The 18,931-nt window shown below is 39.4% G+C and overlaps 2 protein-coding genes across 2 annotated transcripts in view; one reads left to right on the top strand and one right to left on the bottom strand.

The window, feature by feature from the left end:
- LOC116475356 (keratin-associated protein 4-11-like) overlaps positions 1-18,931 on the bottom strand; it is a 307,240-nt gene that overhangs the window by 22,156 nt on the left and 266,153 nt on the right.
- On the top strand, positions 17,299-17,906 carry LOC116474810 (keratin-associated protein 3-1). Its single transcript, XM_032163582.2, has one exon. The coding sequence runs from the start codon at positions 17,353-17,355 to the stop codon at positions 17,647-17,649; it is 297 nt and encodes a 98-aa protein (XP_032019473.1). The 5' UTR covers positions 17,299-17,352; the 3' UTR covers positions 17,650-17,906.

Raw genomic sequence — 18,931 nt, 5'->3', positions numbered from 1 at the left:
CCGCCCGTCCTACTGTGGACAGTCCTGCTGCCGCCCAGTCTGCTGCTATGAGCCCACTTGCTGAAAGCCAGTTTGCTTATTTTCAATTGCCTAGGTCACAGTGTCTCTAAACTGTTCATCCCTTGACTACCCCTGGACTGCTAACAAGTTCTCAGACTTTGCATTGCCTGTGATGGAGACTACTAAGTATATGAGCTCACAATTCTATCTGATTCCATTCTACAATGAATACCTTGACCCTTCACTGGGGACACAGAAATGCTACAAAGCCACCTGCTGATCATCAATTTGCTTGGGATATACTATTTCTGATATTTCTGCAGGATTAAAAATTACTGACATGTTGTGGAATTTATCCATGAGAACTATCCACAAGTCTAATGTTTCCATGCTTTATAATCTATTTTATCTTGTTTACCTAAAATTTTTTGCAACATGAAAGACACCAAATTATAGCCAAGTGACATTCCTCAAGTGTCACCAGAGAGAATGGGAAGCTCATCACCCAACATTCAGCTTCTAAGAAGTAGGCTGGACTTTCTACATTTTAACATCTGATCCATCCCTTGGTTTTTGGATCATAATGATCTTGCCTGCTGGATATTTCAGTTATATCTGTGATACAGTGTCTTCTGTCATTTCTTAATAAATATTATATATTAGGCAAAGAAACCATTGTCTTTGTTTTCACTTGTACATCACCTGGTTTAACTGCTTATAATTCAAGAATGTCTACTTGAGGCCAAGAGCAGTGGTTCACACCTGTAATCCTAGCAATTTGGGAGGCTGAGGCGGGCGGATTACCTGAGCCCACGAGTTTGACACCAGCCTGGGCAACATGGTGAAACCCTGTCTCTACTAAAAATACAAAAAAAAAAAAATAGCTGGGCGTGGTGGTGCACACCTTGTAGTCCCAGCTACTTGGGAGGCTGAGGCAGGAGAATCGCTTGAACCCAGGAGGCAGAGGTTTCAGTGAGCTGAGATCATGCTACTGCACTCCATTACACTATGCAATAAACTGCAGTAAGCTCTCAAAATGGCAATTTCCTATATATGACACCAAAGAAGACATAAAGTGCACTAAACAGTTAAGTAATGGTAAAGAGACACATATTTCCAAGTCCAAAGCAAATGTGGGAGCCTTTCTTTTATTGAGGATCATTGGCCATGTAAGGGTAGGTGGACAATGAAAGGGATGAAGCAAGATGAATTAAGGTATTAAAGGATGGAGACAAGAATGAAAAGGGGGAGAAGAGAACAAAATATAGGAGGAAAGACAGAGAGAAGACACAGTAAAAAAGGCTGGGTACAAGAGGCTGAAAGAAAAGGAGGAAGAGTGATGGAGAAGACACACCTGAAGGGAAAGGAGGTGAACCAGCGTGGCCTTCTTAGTACCATATGCTGTGCATGTGCCAAGTACACATCATGCGAACTTTGCTTCACATAACATCTATACCGATCCTGTGAAATAGATATTGTGATCCTGGCTTATAGCTAAGTAAGTCTACAAGAAGTTAAATAGCTTGCTTACAGTCACATAGCTCATAAGTTTAGAAAGAAAACTGAAATCTGAATGCAACTCTGTCTGACTCCAAAATTTATGGAGAGAATGAAATTAAGAAAATAGATATAAAGGAATGTGTGGGAAAGTTTATAAGATTTAAAGACGGCTATTTTGGAGACTGTGGGCTTCAGAATAAGTTACTCTGTGCTTCTGGTTAAGTTGTGGTCTCAGAACTCCACATCCTCCCTACTATACTCAGCTTTATGATGTTAGTGATGAAATCTGCAAGCCACATTGTTGCTTTTCCAGCTCTCCATATTAGGCCTTGCTCCAGCCAGCCAGCACCCCATCCTCAGAATTCTGAGTCAGGTCCACTGGGACTATCTTCCAAGTTCAGAGACATCAGAACATGTCAAGAAAAAATATGACTGTCAGTTCTGCATGACTCAGCCTCTAAACATATACATTTTAATAACTCCTAACTCTTCCTTTGTTCCTTCAACCCTAGGGTCAGTAGCTGCTTCCTGTAGTTGCTACTTCCATGTTCAAATAATTGGCATGGATTTTGTCTCCTCACTAGATGCTGACTGATAGAAAAGTTGTTACCAGGAGTGGTCCTGGAAAGTAGACCTTCATAGATGGGACTTGGGGATTGCTTTGGTAAAGTCCCTGAGCTTGAACCCAGTGTTAAACTCCTTGCCAATAAAAAATGAAATGCATCGCATGCAATAACATCACCATTATTACTTTGGTTGTTTAAATAAAGTACCTATTGAAATAAGTGGCTTGGGGGCCCAAGTTGCTGCTGCTCTTGACTCTTAAGACAGTCATGATGATTATAAGTGTTGTTGTGGAGAATGTCTTCTGAGTGTACTGTGTGCTTTCAGAAAGAAAAATGGCAAATTCAAGACCTTAATATCTCAGGTCAGGTCATAATCAGAGATCCAGAAAAGATTCAGTAGCAGCCCTAAAATAATCACTTGTTTGTTATAGCCACAGGACTGATACTGCCCCATATTAAACACTAACTAAATTTAATCGTGTGAGTTGCATAATTGAAAGATAAGTTGAATTCACAGCTTCAGCAAGACTGTCATGTGAAAGTTAGCGAACTGGCAAGGAAGAAGTTTTAGAATTGAAACCTGGCATAAGGATTTCTGTCCGAACTCAAAGTGGGCTGAGGATCTTGAATCTCCAAGTCATTCTGAGCTTCCTTTACCAGTAAAAATAGATTTCCCTTCTGAGTCCGATGAGAACAGCTGTCCACTGCTGGAAAACCCTCTAATAACCTCATTTGGGAAAGGTACTTATATGGAATGCCTATTGTCCTGAATAGCCACCATAACTATACCTTTTTCCTACTAGTCCTGTATTTCTGATCAAATTTCAGGTGCTCCATAGGGCAAAATACGATGTATGATCCAGGAAAAATAGCTCATACATGAAAAAGCATGCAATAGACCAAAATCCAGAATACTGACAACACAAAATGCTGACAAGAATATGGAGCAATAGGAACTCTCATTCATTGCTGGTGGGAATGGAAAATGGTACAGCCACTTTGGAAGACAGTTTGACGGTTTCTTACAAAACTAAACATATTCTTACCACACAATCCAGCAAGCATACAACTTGGTATATACCTTTAAAAGTTGAAAACATATGTCCACTCAAAAACCTGCATATGGATGTTTAAAGTAGCTTTATTCATAATTGCCCAAACTTGAAATCAACCAAGATGCCCTTCAGTAGGAGAATGGATAAACTATGGTACATCCAGACAATTAAATACTATTTAGTGCTGAAAAGAAATGAGTTATCAAGCCATGAAAAGACATAGATGAAATTTAAATGCATATGACTAAATGAAAGAAGCCAATTTGAAAAGGCTATATACTGTATGACTCCAAGTATATGACATTCTGAAAAAAGTAAAACTATGGAGACTAAAAAAATGAGTGGTTGCCAGGGGTTAGGGGTAAAAGGGGTGGAATAGGAACAACAAAAAAGGATTTTAGGGCAGTGAAATTATTCTGTATGATACTATAAGGTGGGTACAAATTATGTATTTATCCAAACCCATAAAATGAACTACAACAAAAGTGAACCCAAATGAAAACTATGGACTCTGGGTGATTATGTGTCAATGTAGATTTATCAATTGTAAAAAATATATCACTCTAGTGGGGGATGTTGATAATGGGGGAAGCTACACATGTGTGAAAACAGGGGGTATATAGGAAACCTGTGTGCTCGATTTTGCTGTGAACTCAAAACTACTCTGGAAATAAAATGTATTTTTAAAAAGCATTATTGTATTATTATATATTAGCAGAAACCTGAGGAATATGTGTAAGTGTATTTTTAGGGTAGTAAACCAAAGAAGATGGAATATGACACTCTAATAATCTCACTTGGGGAAGTTGCTTCTAAGGAATGCCTAAATGATGTGATTACACTTAAAGATTCTGGATGTAAAATTTTTGTACAAAGAATTATTTGATTTGTTGGTTTAAACTTGAAATCAACAATGGCCTATGTTTACTGATGCTCAGATGTCAGGACTTTTTTGACATAATGTAAAGGAAAGGAATCAAAGACTTAAGGAGACAGGAATTTTGGAGAAGATTTATCATATGACAATGCACACATACGCATCACCAAGTAACTTCCCAAAGGTCCCAGAGAAAACTGCCTTCACTCAAGGCTTTTATATTCGTGGGGGACTCTTGCAATAGCCTAGATATGATGGTGGAGATACTCCCTCTCTTTGATTTCAGTAGAGATAATAGGATCTCAGAGCACTGGAAGCTAAGTCACAAAACTTGACTACCAAAGTAAAAGGAAGTGCAGTTGGCCTGTTTGAATTGCGTGGGTCCACTTACACGCAGATTTTTTTCAACCAAACACTGATTGAAATACAGTATTCTCAAGATGCAAAACTTGCATATATGGAGGGCCAACTTTTCATAAACACTCCACAGGGCTGAGTGTGAGACTTGAATATGTGCAGATTTTGTATATGCAGGAGGCCTGGAACCAATCCCCCCGACCCAGTACACTGAGAGACAACTGTACATTCACTGTAAAGAGAAACAGAGATATAGTGGTAGCCAGAATGCTTTGACCCACCGGGATCTGTCAGTAGTTAGTTTATTATGGTATCCTTGGAATGAAATTAAGGGAAGCCTATTAAAATGTTGGTTGATAACTATACTCAGATGTTAGGGGGATTGTATTAGTTTCCAATTGCTCCTCTAACAAATTACCACAAAATTGGCAACCTAAAACACCACAAATGTATTATCTCACAGATTCTGTGGGTCAGGAGTACAGCAGGGCATGGCGAGATTCTTTGCTCTAGGTCTTATGGGAGTAAAACCAAAGTATCAGCTGGTTCTCATCTGAGGCTCAGTCTTCTTCCAGGAATTGTTTTGTTGGCAGGATTCATTTCCTTCTCATGTTTTCATATAGTCCTCTCCATCTTCAAACCAGCAGTGGTAGGTCAAGTTCATGTTATACTTTTGAATCTTTCTGATTTCCCACCCTACCCTCACTTCCCTCTCCAATGTCCTCTTCTGCTCTCAGCTGGGAAAAAATGTTCTGCTTTTAAGGGCACATATAATTACACTGGACGCACCTGGATAATTTAGGATATTCTCACTATCTTGAAGTCAACTGATTAATAACCTTAATTACATCTGAAATGTCCCTTTTGTTATGCAGCAGAACATATTCATGGTCATGACACAAGGGCTCAGAGGCCTTGGTGGCTGAAATTCTGCCAATCACAGGAACTATTAGATACTAAGTTGACACTGATTTCTAGAGACCCAAATGCCACTGGGCCTCCAAAAAAAAGTGGTGACATTTGGTGGCCAGATGATAGTTAGAATCTTGGTCTACATTTGAATCACAGTGGACCCAGTGGGCCTGCAGAACAATTCCCCAATTTGTGAATGTATACTTGGAATAATCATGCTTGACAACTGGCAGAATCCCCACATTGGCACTGAGGAATAAAGCTCATTTGGTAAAAAGGGCCAAGTTGAAGCCCCCAGAAGTTTCCTTGATACAAGAATAGTAAATAAAAAATAATATTATATTGATGGGAAAATTTTGAAGATGGGTGCCATTATCAGAGACTTGGAAAAAGATGAGTTGTGAGACCTACCATCTCCCCATTGAGCTTGTTTATCTCGTGGACAAAGCAGATAAACCCTGGAGTATAACAGAACAACTATGTATTATTATTTTAAATGAAGTCAAGTGGTGACCTCAACTGGAGATGATGTTTCAAATGCTGTATCTTGAATGGAGCAAATTAAGACAGTCCCTGGCACCTGATATGAAGCTATTGACACGAAAATGCATTCTTCTCTGTATCAGGGCAACCAGAAGTACTTTTCTTTGACCTGGCATGGCCAACAGTAACCTTCCAAGCATTGCCTCAGGGCTATGTCAACTATCCTGCTCTCTGTCCTAATATACTCATGGTATTAATCATCTTGACTTTCCATACAACATCATAACAGTCCACTACATCAATGACATCATGCTGGTTACATTTGACGAGCAGGAAGTAACAAGTACCTTAGAGGACTTGGTAAAACATTAATGAACTCCAGGGCAAGAAACAAACTCTACAAAAATTAAAAAGCTCATCGCCTCAATGAAGTTTCTTGGAGTCCAATTGTCTGGAACACACTGATATATCCTTTCCAGGGTGAAAGAAAAACTGCTGTATTTTAAGCTAACTTCAGCTAAAAAGGCACAACTCTTGGTGGGCATTTTTGTATTTTGGGGTCAACATATACCATATTTGAGTGTGTTATTTCAACCCACTTAATGAATAACTCAAAATGCTGCTAGGTTTTAGGGGGGACAAGAGCAAGAGAAGGCTCTAAAGAAAAGTCCCAGCTATGGGCGTGGTGGCGCACACCTGTAATCCCAGCTACTTGAGAGGCTGAGGCAGGAGAATTGCTTGAACCTGGGAGGCAGAGCTTGCAGTGAGCCTGGATCATGCCACTGCACTCCAGCCTGGGTGACAGAGCAAGACTCCATTAAAAAAAAAAAAAGAAGAAGAAAGAAAAGTCCCAGCTACAATTCAAGCTGCTATTTCATTTGAGCCTTATAAGCCAGCACATCCAACCATATTTGAAGTGTCTGTGGAAAACACATGCTCACTGTATGTAGCCTCTGGCAAGCATCAATAGAAGAATTACAGGTCAGACTTACAAGGTTTTGAAGAAAATCCATGCCCTCCTCTGAAAATAACTACTGTCCTTTTGATAAACTACTTCCGGCTTGCTAGTGGGCAAGAACTGGAAAAAATGGAATGACTGTGCAACCTGAGCTTCTCATGCTTAGCTGGGTGTTATCTACCCACCAAACTATAAGGCTGGATGTGCACAGGAGCAATCTATTAAGGCAGGGGCCCCCAACCCATGGGCAGTGGACCAGTACCAGTTGTGGCCTATTAGGAACCAGGCAGCACAGCAGGAGGTGAGCCACCGGCCAAAAGCATTACTGCTTGAGCCTTGTCTCCTGTCAGATCAGCGGTGGCATTAGATTCTCACAGAAGCACAAACCCTATTGTGAACGACGCACGTGAGGGATCTAGGTTGTGGGCTCCTTATGAGACTGTAATGCCGGATGATCTGTCACTATCTCCTGTCACTCGCAGATGGGATCATCTAGTTGCAGGAAAACAAGCTCAGGGCTCCCATCGATTCTACATTATGGTGAGTTGTATAATTATTTCATTATATATTACACTATAATAATAATATAAATAAGGTTCACAATAAATGTAATGCACTTGAATCATCCTGAACCATCCTACCCACCTACCCGGTCCATGGAAAAATTGTCTTCCATGAAGCTGGTCCCTCGTGCCAGAAAGGTTGGGGACCACTGCCATATGTTACACCCCAAGTTAGTAAACTTCATATGAACCTAATTTCATTGAATACTTACATCAATACTGTAAAATAGATACCGTTACTTTACCTTTGTAGATGAGGAAATCAAACCTAAAGGCAGTTCAATAGTTTGTTCATAAGTAAAAAACAGAAATACAAACCCAACTCTGACCCCAAAATTCATGACAAGACCATGAAGTTAAGGAATTGGAAGTAAATGTTGGTGCTGGGAAATTCAGTAGATCCAAGGATATCTCTTTGGGCAGCTGTGGGGTCAGAGAAAGAGGAACCTCTTTGTGCCCATTACGTTCCTATTTCTCGGCTCCAAGGCCTCCCTTCTGTACTCTGCAAAATACACTGTGGCTTTGACGGCAGTTGTGTTAAGCTTTTCCACTAGGGGGTGACAGAGGAAAACTGCAAAGCTGGAATAGGAAGGCAGGATTTGTTCCTTCCTTCTGCTCCATTTGGGGCTTCCTGTGTGCTAAGCAGATCCCAGGATAATCGCCCCAAGTCACACTTCTCACTCCAGCAGGTGCAGATCCTGCCCCTGGCAGCACACGAATTCAGTTTGCAGTTTTCTCAACACTTGTAGAACCAGCTTCATTGTCTCCTTTCCAGGGTCACCAGGACCAACCAGTCCTCTCTTAAAACAACAATTTCAGCTCTACAGGACATCTCCCTCTCTAAGGTTTAATTCCTTGCCTCTTGCATTTAAAGCTAGGCCTTTAAAGCTTCCCTGGAAAACTAGGGCTTTCTGCAGTTGCCACATTTGTGGTATTTTAGGATCCTCTTTTAATCCTTTCAGTTATCTAGTGAACAGCTTAAAAATTATTCGTATGAATTTTATTCAATAGAAAAAGAAAGGGTTTGGTTCTCATCTTCTGCAGGACCCTAACTGTTATACTCTTAATGCCTTTGAAAAATTAGATTATTTAGTGACCCATTTGTACAGAATGTTCACTTACTCCCTTTCATTAATCACCATAGTGGATTATGAGAAAAAAATTATATCTGAGCTTTGGAGACGGCAGTCACAGAATTACAGCATTTTAGACCTGATAGAATCCAATTGAGAAACTAGAAAGACTACTCGACAACATTAAGCTCTGTAGTTAAGAAAGTTCCACCTTTTCTACCAAAAGCCTTCCATGAAAAGTGGAATGTGCCCAGAGACCTGATTGCAGATGGCCCTTTGTTAATGACTGACTTATCCCCAAAATCGTAACTCTGACTTAAGAAACCTATTCTCCATCATGATTATTCTGTTAAATGACATTAGACAGAATTAGTTTTAAAAGCTCAAAGACACAAAGGGATGTTGAGAAACTTGAAGGGAGAAAATGTTGAATCATCACATCAACTAAAGCATGAAAGCCTTGGGTAAGACTGGAGATTTGAGAGTTTAGTAAAATTGTTTTGTGAGATTGAGAGAGACTAATCCAAAGCACCAAATATTATGAGCCTATTCATAATATGAATATGTTGGGCCTATTCATTTCTAAGCACGTTCTCTTTTTTCTTCTTTGTTCTTGCATTACAAATATGGGATAGAGAAACAGGACTGGTACAGTACGCAACATGAAAATCAAAATTCCTGGCTTTTAATGGGTTAATACCTAACATACAAAATTTCAAGACTTTTACTTTGTCAATTTTTTAATATCTTATTTATTTTAGTTGCATGAATGAAACAAACCAAATATTTTCCCAAAAGGATCAGAGAAATCTTGGTCCAAATGGGGCCAGAGTAAAGAACTACAATTATGTTATCTCTAAGACAGTACTGACTTGTTCAAAAGATGACACCTGTGACCCTGGAAAAAAAGATCCTAGTGGGCTGATAACCTTACAGTAGGAAGAAGGGAAAGAACTCAGGATTTTCAGAGCAACTGAAGCCAGGAAGCATGAGAAAGTTTGAGAAGAGTTAGAGATGACAGACGTTGACAGCAACAGCCACAAAAAACTCTAAACAGAAGGAAATTCAAGGTTCTCTATTCAGGAAAGTTTGAGGGAGACAAAAAAAAAAAAATCCTAGAGATAGAATTCAGGAAACTCTGAGGTTAACATTTTTGCCCTTTACTCCAATGCTTGTTGGTTTAGTGATCAGAAGGGACCAAACAGAAAGAGAACTGCACAAAAGCCAGGGATAGAAGTTAGAGGGAACCAGAAGCTGAGACCAGAAGTCATACGAAACACTTGTTTTGTGTGTTAACATTTACTAAGCAAAACAACTTGTTATGTTGTTTCTCAGGGGTCCCCAAGCCCCGGGCTGCAGAGCGATACCTGTCCCTGGCCTGTTAGGAACTGGATCGCACAGCCGGAGGTGAGCAGCCGAGGAGCAAGTATTCTCGCCTGAGCTTCGCCTCCTGTCAGATCAGCAGATCGGCGGCAGCATTAGATTCTCATAGAAGCGCAAAGCCTATTGTGAACTGCACGTGCGAGGGATCCAGGTGCACGTTCCTTGTGAGAATCTGTCTGAGGTGGGACAGTTTCATCCCAAAACCATCCCACTCTCATCCCACCCACAGTCCGTGGAAAAATTGTCCTCCATGAAACCGGTCCCTGGTGTCAAAAAGACTGGGGACTGCCATTTTATTTGAGTATAGGTTCACACTTTGATCACTCTAAAGATGCTTTTAACTGTAGGAAGGGACAGAGAGTGGAATGAGAAAGGAATCAGAAGACCTGAGTTTAAAATCCCAAATCTACTCACTAACTGACTATGACCTTAGACAAATCTCAGAAGCTCAGTTTTTGTCTTGTATATCAAATGGGGGTTCTAATATGTCACAGCATTGCTGTGAATAACAAATAAGGTTATTAATAGTAATATGCCTGGCATATAGTAGGTGCTCAAGAAATTTTATTTTCTATTCCTCTTCTCCACTCAAGTGTATGTCTTCAGGAGCAGAAAGCCCTTTTGGCTATGGAGAGGACAGCATGAGCCAGATAGTCATGTGTGTAAAATAGCTTTAAAAATAGGAAGAGCATTGCTCAGGGTGATGTTGTATTCCATTTGAATAAAATGGATCACATAAAAATGATCATCTCATTCTCAGTCCAAGCACTTCATAGTAAGCACAATTTTCATCTGTATGTTGGAGCCTTCCAAATCTTCACCTCCAGCACTGAGCGTGGTGTACTCTCGAAAATCAAAACACACTTAATATTAGTGGGAACGTTTTTCTCATGTTATCTTCCTCCTTTGTGCTCGTTTCATCCCAATGGACTCGGATGTCAAATTTCCACTCAGGAAAACTGACCGGCTATGATTATAAGCTGTTGCAATACATCTTATTCTACAGAGGAAATTTCTAACTGTATCAAAATATAAATTGTATCACTTCATGTAAATCACAGATAGTAATGAGAAAGACAGAATGAGGAAGAAGTCACACTCAAGCAGATAGAGCATTTCTTCAGTCCCCTCTGAGTAATAAATCCTGCTAGGCGTTTGTGATGACTGCCTCCTGAAAAAGGCAACGTGGTAGAGGGAACATGAGGAGCGCACGCTGCTTCCCAGTGATCTCACAGGCTCCAGCAAAGCAAGGTCGAGGGGCACAGTTTCCTTTGTGGAGGTGGGATCTTCACTGGTTACAAAAACTATAATGAAGACTATCAACAGGCAGGCTTTCCAGGCATGGGAAATCTAAAAGCTAAACTCCCAAACTTAGCCCTAGATACCCTGTTGTTGGAGAGAAAGAATACCTGAACATGACAGAGAAAAAATAAGCTCCGGCCTCCGTCTTCTTATTTAGTAACAACAATCATACCTATTAGAATCATTTATTGAGGACTTACTATGTTCCAGGCACTGCATTGCACATTTTAATGCTTTCTTTAATTTATTCTTTAAACATCCTATCAATGTGATAGTAACATTAGCCATATTTACAAATGAAGGAGTTAAAGAGGTAACTTTCCTGCCTTAGAAAAATATATACCAGTGGTTCTCCGTGGGTCTACTTAATTCAAGTTCAAACTCCTCATCCTGGGGTCAAGATTCTATATCTTGCTTTTATCTCACACAATTGTTCTCTAGACACAGTGCACTATTCATGGCTTCCTAACAACCATTTTTTCTTTTCCACTTCTTCTATGCATTTACTGCTGCTGTTTCCTACAGCTGGAATGCCTTCCTAGTCCTCTGCCTTGCATTCAAGCCCTGTGTACCCTGGGAATCCCAGTAAATTCTAAGATATTTAAGAGTACGCCATGTCCTGCTTCTCCTTGAATGCCTTAAATCTCCTAGCACAGTACAAAGCAAATAGCAGGTGCTCAACAGAGACAGGTTGAAATAAACCAAGTTACATATTTTCTCTTGAAAAATGTAATAATCAATAATAGAGAAATTATAAACTAAGGTATAGTGACTAAGAATGTAGACTCTGGAGCCAGGTGGCCTTGGTTCAGATTTTAATTCCACCACTTACCAGCTATTGACTTTGAGCAAGTTACTTAACTGCTCTATGCCTCAGTTTCCTTCAGCTATGAAAGAGAGGATAGCTTTAATACCAACGTCATAGGGCTGTGGTAAGAATTAAATGATATGATGCGTGTAGTGCACTTTTAAAAAAATCTGTTACACAGAAAATTCTGTATGAGACTTTGCCCTTACCGTATAGCCAACTACATGTTTAGTAAAATAAGCTAAAAACTCAAAGTATATTTTAAAACCATAGTGTCAGCTAATATTTAAATACATAACAATTAAGTCTCTTAATTTCAAAATATTTCAAGTACTACAGGAGCTCTTTGGAAAATCAGTGGTCATTTAATTCAATACAGTAGTCAGATTTATCTAATCAAAGGAGAAAAAGTCTCTGATTCAAAATAAAATTATGAAGTACAACCGTTGTTAGAAAATAATTTCAAAGACAAAAATTCCAAAGCTTACACTAGAATATTGTAAGTTTAAATATCTCAATATTTCACATAGTAGGCAGCTGAAAATTTTATTTTACCAGTGCCTGGCATATAGTAGGTACTCAAATTTTATGGAGTGTCTATTTTCCCAAACATGTTAATTTTAGTTAATACATATTTTTATATAGTAGTTAATCATATAGAATTATCTATTACTATCTGTATACTCCACAGCCTACAATAATACATAAGAATTAAACTGAAAGCCTGGGGTTCCCAGGAAAATTAGGTAACACTTCCAGCCAGCTGGCTAAGCAACCACTTGCAAGAATGTTGCATGTGCCACGTGACTGAAAGCTATGAGATCAGCTCTGCATGTTGCCAGATGACAACTATAGAGACTATCAGATGTCCTCAAGTGGAAAACACCACTACTTCCATTTAAAAGAAATTCAATTTGGGGGTAATTTTCAGTGCAAGCTAATAAGGTGACAAGAGATATATCAGGCTTGACTATAACCACAAACTGGAAAAAAAAAAAAATCTGATGCAACTGGAAAACACTTCCAAAGTTCACCATTTAACCCAAGCCCAGAATCCTTTGCGTGAATGCTCAGCATATAGCAAAGTAAACAAAGAATAAATTGATGTCAATGGCAGCTCTGATACCAGTCATTCTTTCTTTCAGTCTATACTATAAAGGAATGCACTGGCAGCTTCAAAGATCATGCAGTTCAGGAAATGAAGACCAAATGTTTTTACTTACTAGACATTTTTATTAGGATGACAAACTTTAAAGGTTTCTATATCCTGCTTTTGTGAAGGGATGAGGAATTCCAACAGGCTTTAGGAAAATTGAGTGGCACTAAAGTGTGAAGCTTCCTAACATCCCTGCTGACTCAGGAGGTGACACTGTAGAAGGCGTTTCCCAACAGCCACCCAGAAATTCACTGAGTTGTTGGGAGATGGATATTGGTAAGGCACAAAGTGGCTCACAGCAGAACATGACTAATGCACATAAAAGTGACTATCTCATTCTCGGTCCAGGGACATCGTTGTAAGCAAAATTTTTCCTGTATGTTGGAGCCTCTCAAATCTGCACTTCCAGCTCTGCTCCCTCTCACGGCTTCGCGATGCTTTGTCTGTAGGTACCAAACTAAACTCATCTCCAATCCCTTTCCTATCACCCCAGACAGCAGCCGTTTCTACGAGTAAATCTGACACCTAGACATGACCCTTGGCTCCACACATCCTCTCAATCAGCATGACCTATCATCTCCACTTTCAAAAGGGCTTCCAAACTCTACCACTTCTTAACAGTTCATCAAAAACTAGCATCAACTGTCTATCCTCACACTTTCTAGTCGTGCCAGTTTCCACTTTGCTCTGCTGCAGTTCATTTTCCTTTGAACATAAATCGCATCTTATCACTCCCTTCTTTAAGTCATCCAGTGGATTTCAACACCCTTAGAGTAAAATCTAAACTGTGTAGAACAACTAAAAAATTCTGCATGGCCTGCCACCTGCCACCTTCTATAACCTTATTTCCTATTATACTCCTTCAAAATCCTACACGGCCTGCCACCTGCCACCTTCTGTAACCTCATTTCCTATTACACTCCTTCTCTTCACTATAGTCCAGCTACTCTGACCACTCTAACTAAGGTAGTACACTCCCTGGCACTTCTCTGGAGTTCTTATTTATTCATTTGTTAGTTTTCTTATTGTCTGTCTCTCCTGCTTGACAAGGACCTTATCTGACCTGTTTATTGCTCTACGCTTAGCACCTAACATAGTCTCAGACATTTTGTTGAGGGCATTAATAAATTTAAAAAGTACATGAGCATAATCTGCAATTATATAAAATTTAATTCCACAAAAATATTGATTTTATGCAAACTATTGCTATTAGGTAAGCCATCATTCACTAGCAGTGTGACTTTAGAATCATTACTTAATATCCTTACTCTTGGTTTCATCATCTGGGAAATGGGTACAGTAATAGTGTACCCAATAGTGATCTTAAAGGGTTGTAAGATGTAAGGAAGAAGATGCACAATAATACTTAGCACCATGCCTGACACATGGTATACATCTAATACATGCAAAGTGTTAGCAGAGGATTAGTGTTCCCATTACCTTAAAAACAAAAATATTAATTTTATTGTGGAAACTGATGTACCACCCAGATGGTGGTCCCTAAAAACTGAATGATGTGATAAGAAATCTCTGGTAAGTCCCTCTTCTCTATTCCCACAAAACTACCATATCTTCTAAGACACTCCTCACTCCCCTAGAACACCCAAATAGTTTCCTAATTATTGTCCTTGTCTTTAAATTACCTCCTTTCTACAGCATAGTCTTTTGACTAAGAAAATAGCTCTAAACTCAACTCCCCTTGTGGTCCCAAGACCTTCAATGACCTGGCCTCATCCTTCCTACAAATCTTACACTCAACTAATCTTGAGGGTCTTCTGCAGTGTAGTCAGACAATACCACTAAAGCAAGAGGGAATCTGGCACAGTGGTTAAGACCATGGAGTCTGAAGCCATACTGCTTGGCTTCAAATGCCAGCTACTCACTCACTAGCTACTTAGCCTCTCTATGCCTCAGGTTCCTCGTCTGTCAAAGGGCAAGGATAATATCATTATGATATGAGAGTTTAAAGGTAAACTCTCATCATCAGGTTGTTGTAAGAACTGTATGAGATAATGCATGCAAAGCACTCAGCACATTACCTAATACTTAGTAAGTGGCAATGATAACCATGATGAGCCTCCCCTCAAAAACTACAGGATCTTTCCAAAATCTAGTCATGTCACACACCTGTTCAGCAATCTTTACATAATGCCCATTGCCTACAAGATAAAGTTCAAAATCCTAAGTGTAGGACACTAAGCACAGTACAAATTCTTCATACTGTGGCACTAACCCACCTTTCCATCTTCATTCCAACAGATTCAGAACCTATGCTTCAACCAGGCAACACTTTTTGTCAAACCATGGGGGCCCTGTGGCATTTTATTTCAATGGCTGAAATCTCCTTCCTATTTATTTCTATCTGCTAACCTCCTTTTCACCCTTCAAGATCCAAACAAATGTTCTCTTTTTGTGAAGGGCTTCCTAAGTTTTCCAGGAAAAGTCTATGGCTTCTACCTTTAAACTCTCATATCATAACCTGGAAAATCTAAATGTACAATACTTTGTTATCGTTTGCTGGTTTACTTCTCTGTGTCTGTCTTCTTCTCTATGACCCCTGTAAGGGCAGGAGCCTATTGCGACTTTTTGCATGATGCCCAACATACAACAGGTGTTCAATCAATGAGCATTTTATATGCAAATTCTAATTTTGATATGTAAATATCTAACAGAGATGTAAATTCTAGCATAGGAATCCAAAACTGCAAAATCATTCCAATAAGAAAATGGCTAAAATGAAAGCAGTTTCATGCTAAGCATTTTTTAATCCAACATCTTGTTGATTTGCATCTCATTTGTCTTCTGATTCCTCTGCATTGTGCAATTTTCTACTTTAGAACTTGAGCTATCTTATCTGAAAAAATGGGTCAAGAAAATACGTACATGCTTTTAAGCCTTTCTAAGTAAGCTATTTCTGAAAGTTTTACCAGTTTAGTATTTTTCATATTCTAAAGTAATTCTAAATCGTCATATCAAATTTTCTACCTTTATCTACTTTTAAAACTTTATTTTTAGAGTTTTAGTGGTTTAGATGAAACTTGGAAATGTCTCTATTCTGGACCACAGAGCCTGGAAGTAAGACAGCATTGTTCAATGTTTTGGCTTCCCTGGGCCACATTGAAAGAAGAATTGTCTTGGGCCACACATAAAATACACTAACACTAATGACAGCTGATGAGCAAAAAAAGAAAAAAAAATCACAAAAATATCTCATAATGTTTTAAGAAAGTTTATGAATTTATGTTGTGCTGCATTCAATGCCATTCTGGGCCACAGGTTGAACAAGCTTGCTGTAAGATGTTGCTAAATCTCCCCAAGTATGTTTCATAAAGCACTGACCTATAAAGCTAATCTCTGAAAAAAACAAAAAGCAGTCCATGATCAAGTAAGTTTGGAGAAAAATATATGCTATATCTCTGTATTGAAAAGTCATAGAGCATTTTAGCACATTAAAGGCTCTGAGAGACCCAACAATGAAGAACTCAGCATTTCCCAAATTTACTTTGTTTCAAGTCCCTTGGAACCAGTGTTCATGGAACTCAGTCTGGGAAATACTGCACCACTTACCTTCTGAATGGCCCAATACAACTAGCTTTTTGGTTATAAATAATCTCCATTTATAACACAGTTGGATGGAGCTTAAAGGATGCCCATCTTTGTCACCCATGCAGGTCTTCATTCCCATCTGCATGTTCTTACCAAGTTATCGTTCAGAGCATATTTGAAAAGAATGCAGAACAAATGATTTGTTACAGCTCTGTTAGAAAATGCCTCTTTACACAAAACCAAAATCTATTTCTCTATAGGTTCTAACCATTCATCTTCATTCAGTTTATTGGAGCTACAAATAATAAATCTAAAATGTTCTATCACTTTTTCAGCCCGAGGGCCTAAAGGATCACATAGAACCTTTGGTCACTGGTAGAACAGCAAACAAAAAGCTTACTTGTCCTCTTCATCTGAAAAGTAAACAAAAGAAGTGGGAAAGGTTTGCAGATGCCTGGCATACCAAGCCATTATTAGTGAGGGTATAATGATTAGAAGATAATGGCCTGGTACCTTTGAAGACTGGAATGAAGCTTTCTGTGTAGTGACACACTGGCAATGTGAAGAGTCCTAATTTAACAACAAAACAACCTAAATCTCTTTTATGAGGTGAGCAGTGTATCTTAGGTAATAAACATTTAAGTAATTAGACGGTTTTTATGGAGATAGCTATAAACTGAAACATGGGGAAAAAACCCTCGGTAATAGGCTGACACCCAGGGAGATGGGTATATAAGAGCCAGGGCAGAAGAGAGGAGCATCGAGACACCAACAGACTTCTCTCAACTCAACAGAAACCCACCTCCCATTGCCATGGATTGCTGTGCTCTCCGCTCCTGCAGCGTCCCCACCGGCCCTGCCACCACCTTCTGCTCCTTTGACAAAAGCTGCCGCTGCGGAGTCTGCCTACCCAGCACCTGCCCACATGAGATCAGCCTCCTTCAGCCCATCTGCTGTGACACCTGCCCCCCACCCTGCTGCAAGCCTGATACCTATGTGCCAACTTGCTGGCTGCTCAACAACTGTTACCAGATTCCTGGACTGAGTGGGATCAACCTGACTACTTATGTTCAGCCTGGCTGTGAGAGTCCCTGTGAGCCCTGCTGTTAACAAGCCGAGTCTGCACAGGTTCCGTGAGGTGGCTGCCCAATGTCCTCCGCACCATCTGGGCTTCAGCACTCACTACTGCCTACATCAAGGCTAAGGCCATCCCAATCCCCGGGGCCAAGTCTTGATGAATCTTCTTAATTCTTTGCTCCTTTGGGTACAGTTGGAGACCTCCTTTCTGTCTTTTAGGCTATTTCATCACTCTTTGAGAAATAACCGTTTTGACTATTTGTTAATAAACTTTATTCTGGCTTAGCAAATATGACCTTGTGATGATTTATTTTCATGTTTCCCATTAGGGAAAGTGGAATGCCTACCTAAACCTGAACAGCAGGTTATCACACTATCCAAGATTTACCCCAACAGAATAAGAGCTCTCATAGTGGAATTTATCGAAAAAATAAATACTGGTTATTTGTGATAGGTTAAAAAGTAAAAAATGTGGTAGTTCGTTTTATAGACTCTTTTTATTTAACAGATCTTCATTTAATAGATATTATTGGAAGACATCCACTGTGCAAGCACTATGCTAGAGTCTAGAGATTAACAGAATGTTTTAAAAATACTTGATTTTAGGTTCCATTGATTCTTTTTATTATTATTATTATTATACTTTAGGTTTTAGGGTACATGTGCACAATGTGCAGGTTTGTTACATATGTATCCATGTGCCATGTTGTTTTGCTGCACCCATTAACTCGTCATTTAGCATTAGGTATATCTCCTAATGCTGTCCCTCCCCACCCCACCCCACAACAGTCCCCGGAGTGTGATGTTCCCCTTCCTGTGTCCATGAGTTCTCATTGTTCAGTTCCCACCTATGAGTGAGAACATGTGGTGTTTGTTTTTTGTCCTTGCGATAGTTTACTGAGAATGATGGTTTCCAGTTTCATCCATGTCCCTACAAAGGACATGAACTCATCATTTTTTATGGCTGCATAGTATTCCATGATGTATATATGCCACATTTTCTTAATTAAGGAAGAAAGAAAAATCAATGTCAGTTTCCATTGATTCTGACATTGATTTTTCTTTCTTCCTTAATTGACTAAATGAATTGATCACTGTGCTGATGTGTATAAATAATTTGATTATCTTAGTCCTCACAGTCATCTGAAATTCTGAGCTCAAAATGCAAAGCAATTTTGAGAAGTATATATATCCATTTCTTCATATATGCTGTCTTCCAAAACAATCCATTTTGAATTAATATTAGCATTTATCGAGTATTCATTCATCCCTCAAATGGAGCTTACTTGGTTTACACTAGTCATGACTATGATCA

Source organism: Hylobates moloch, unplaced genomic scaffold (genome assembly GCF_009828535.3).
Source record: "Hylobates moloch isolate HMO894 unplaced genomic scaffold, HMol_V3 SCAFFOLD_10, whole genome shotgun sequence".
In the NCBI taxonomy this organism is placed as follows: domain Eukaryota; kingdom Metazoa; phylum Chordata; class Mammalia; order Primates; family Hylobatidae; genus Hylobates; species Hylobates moloch.
Note: the sequence above shows the minus strand (reverse complement) of the source record. Positions and strands in the feature narration are given on the sequence as shown.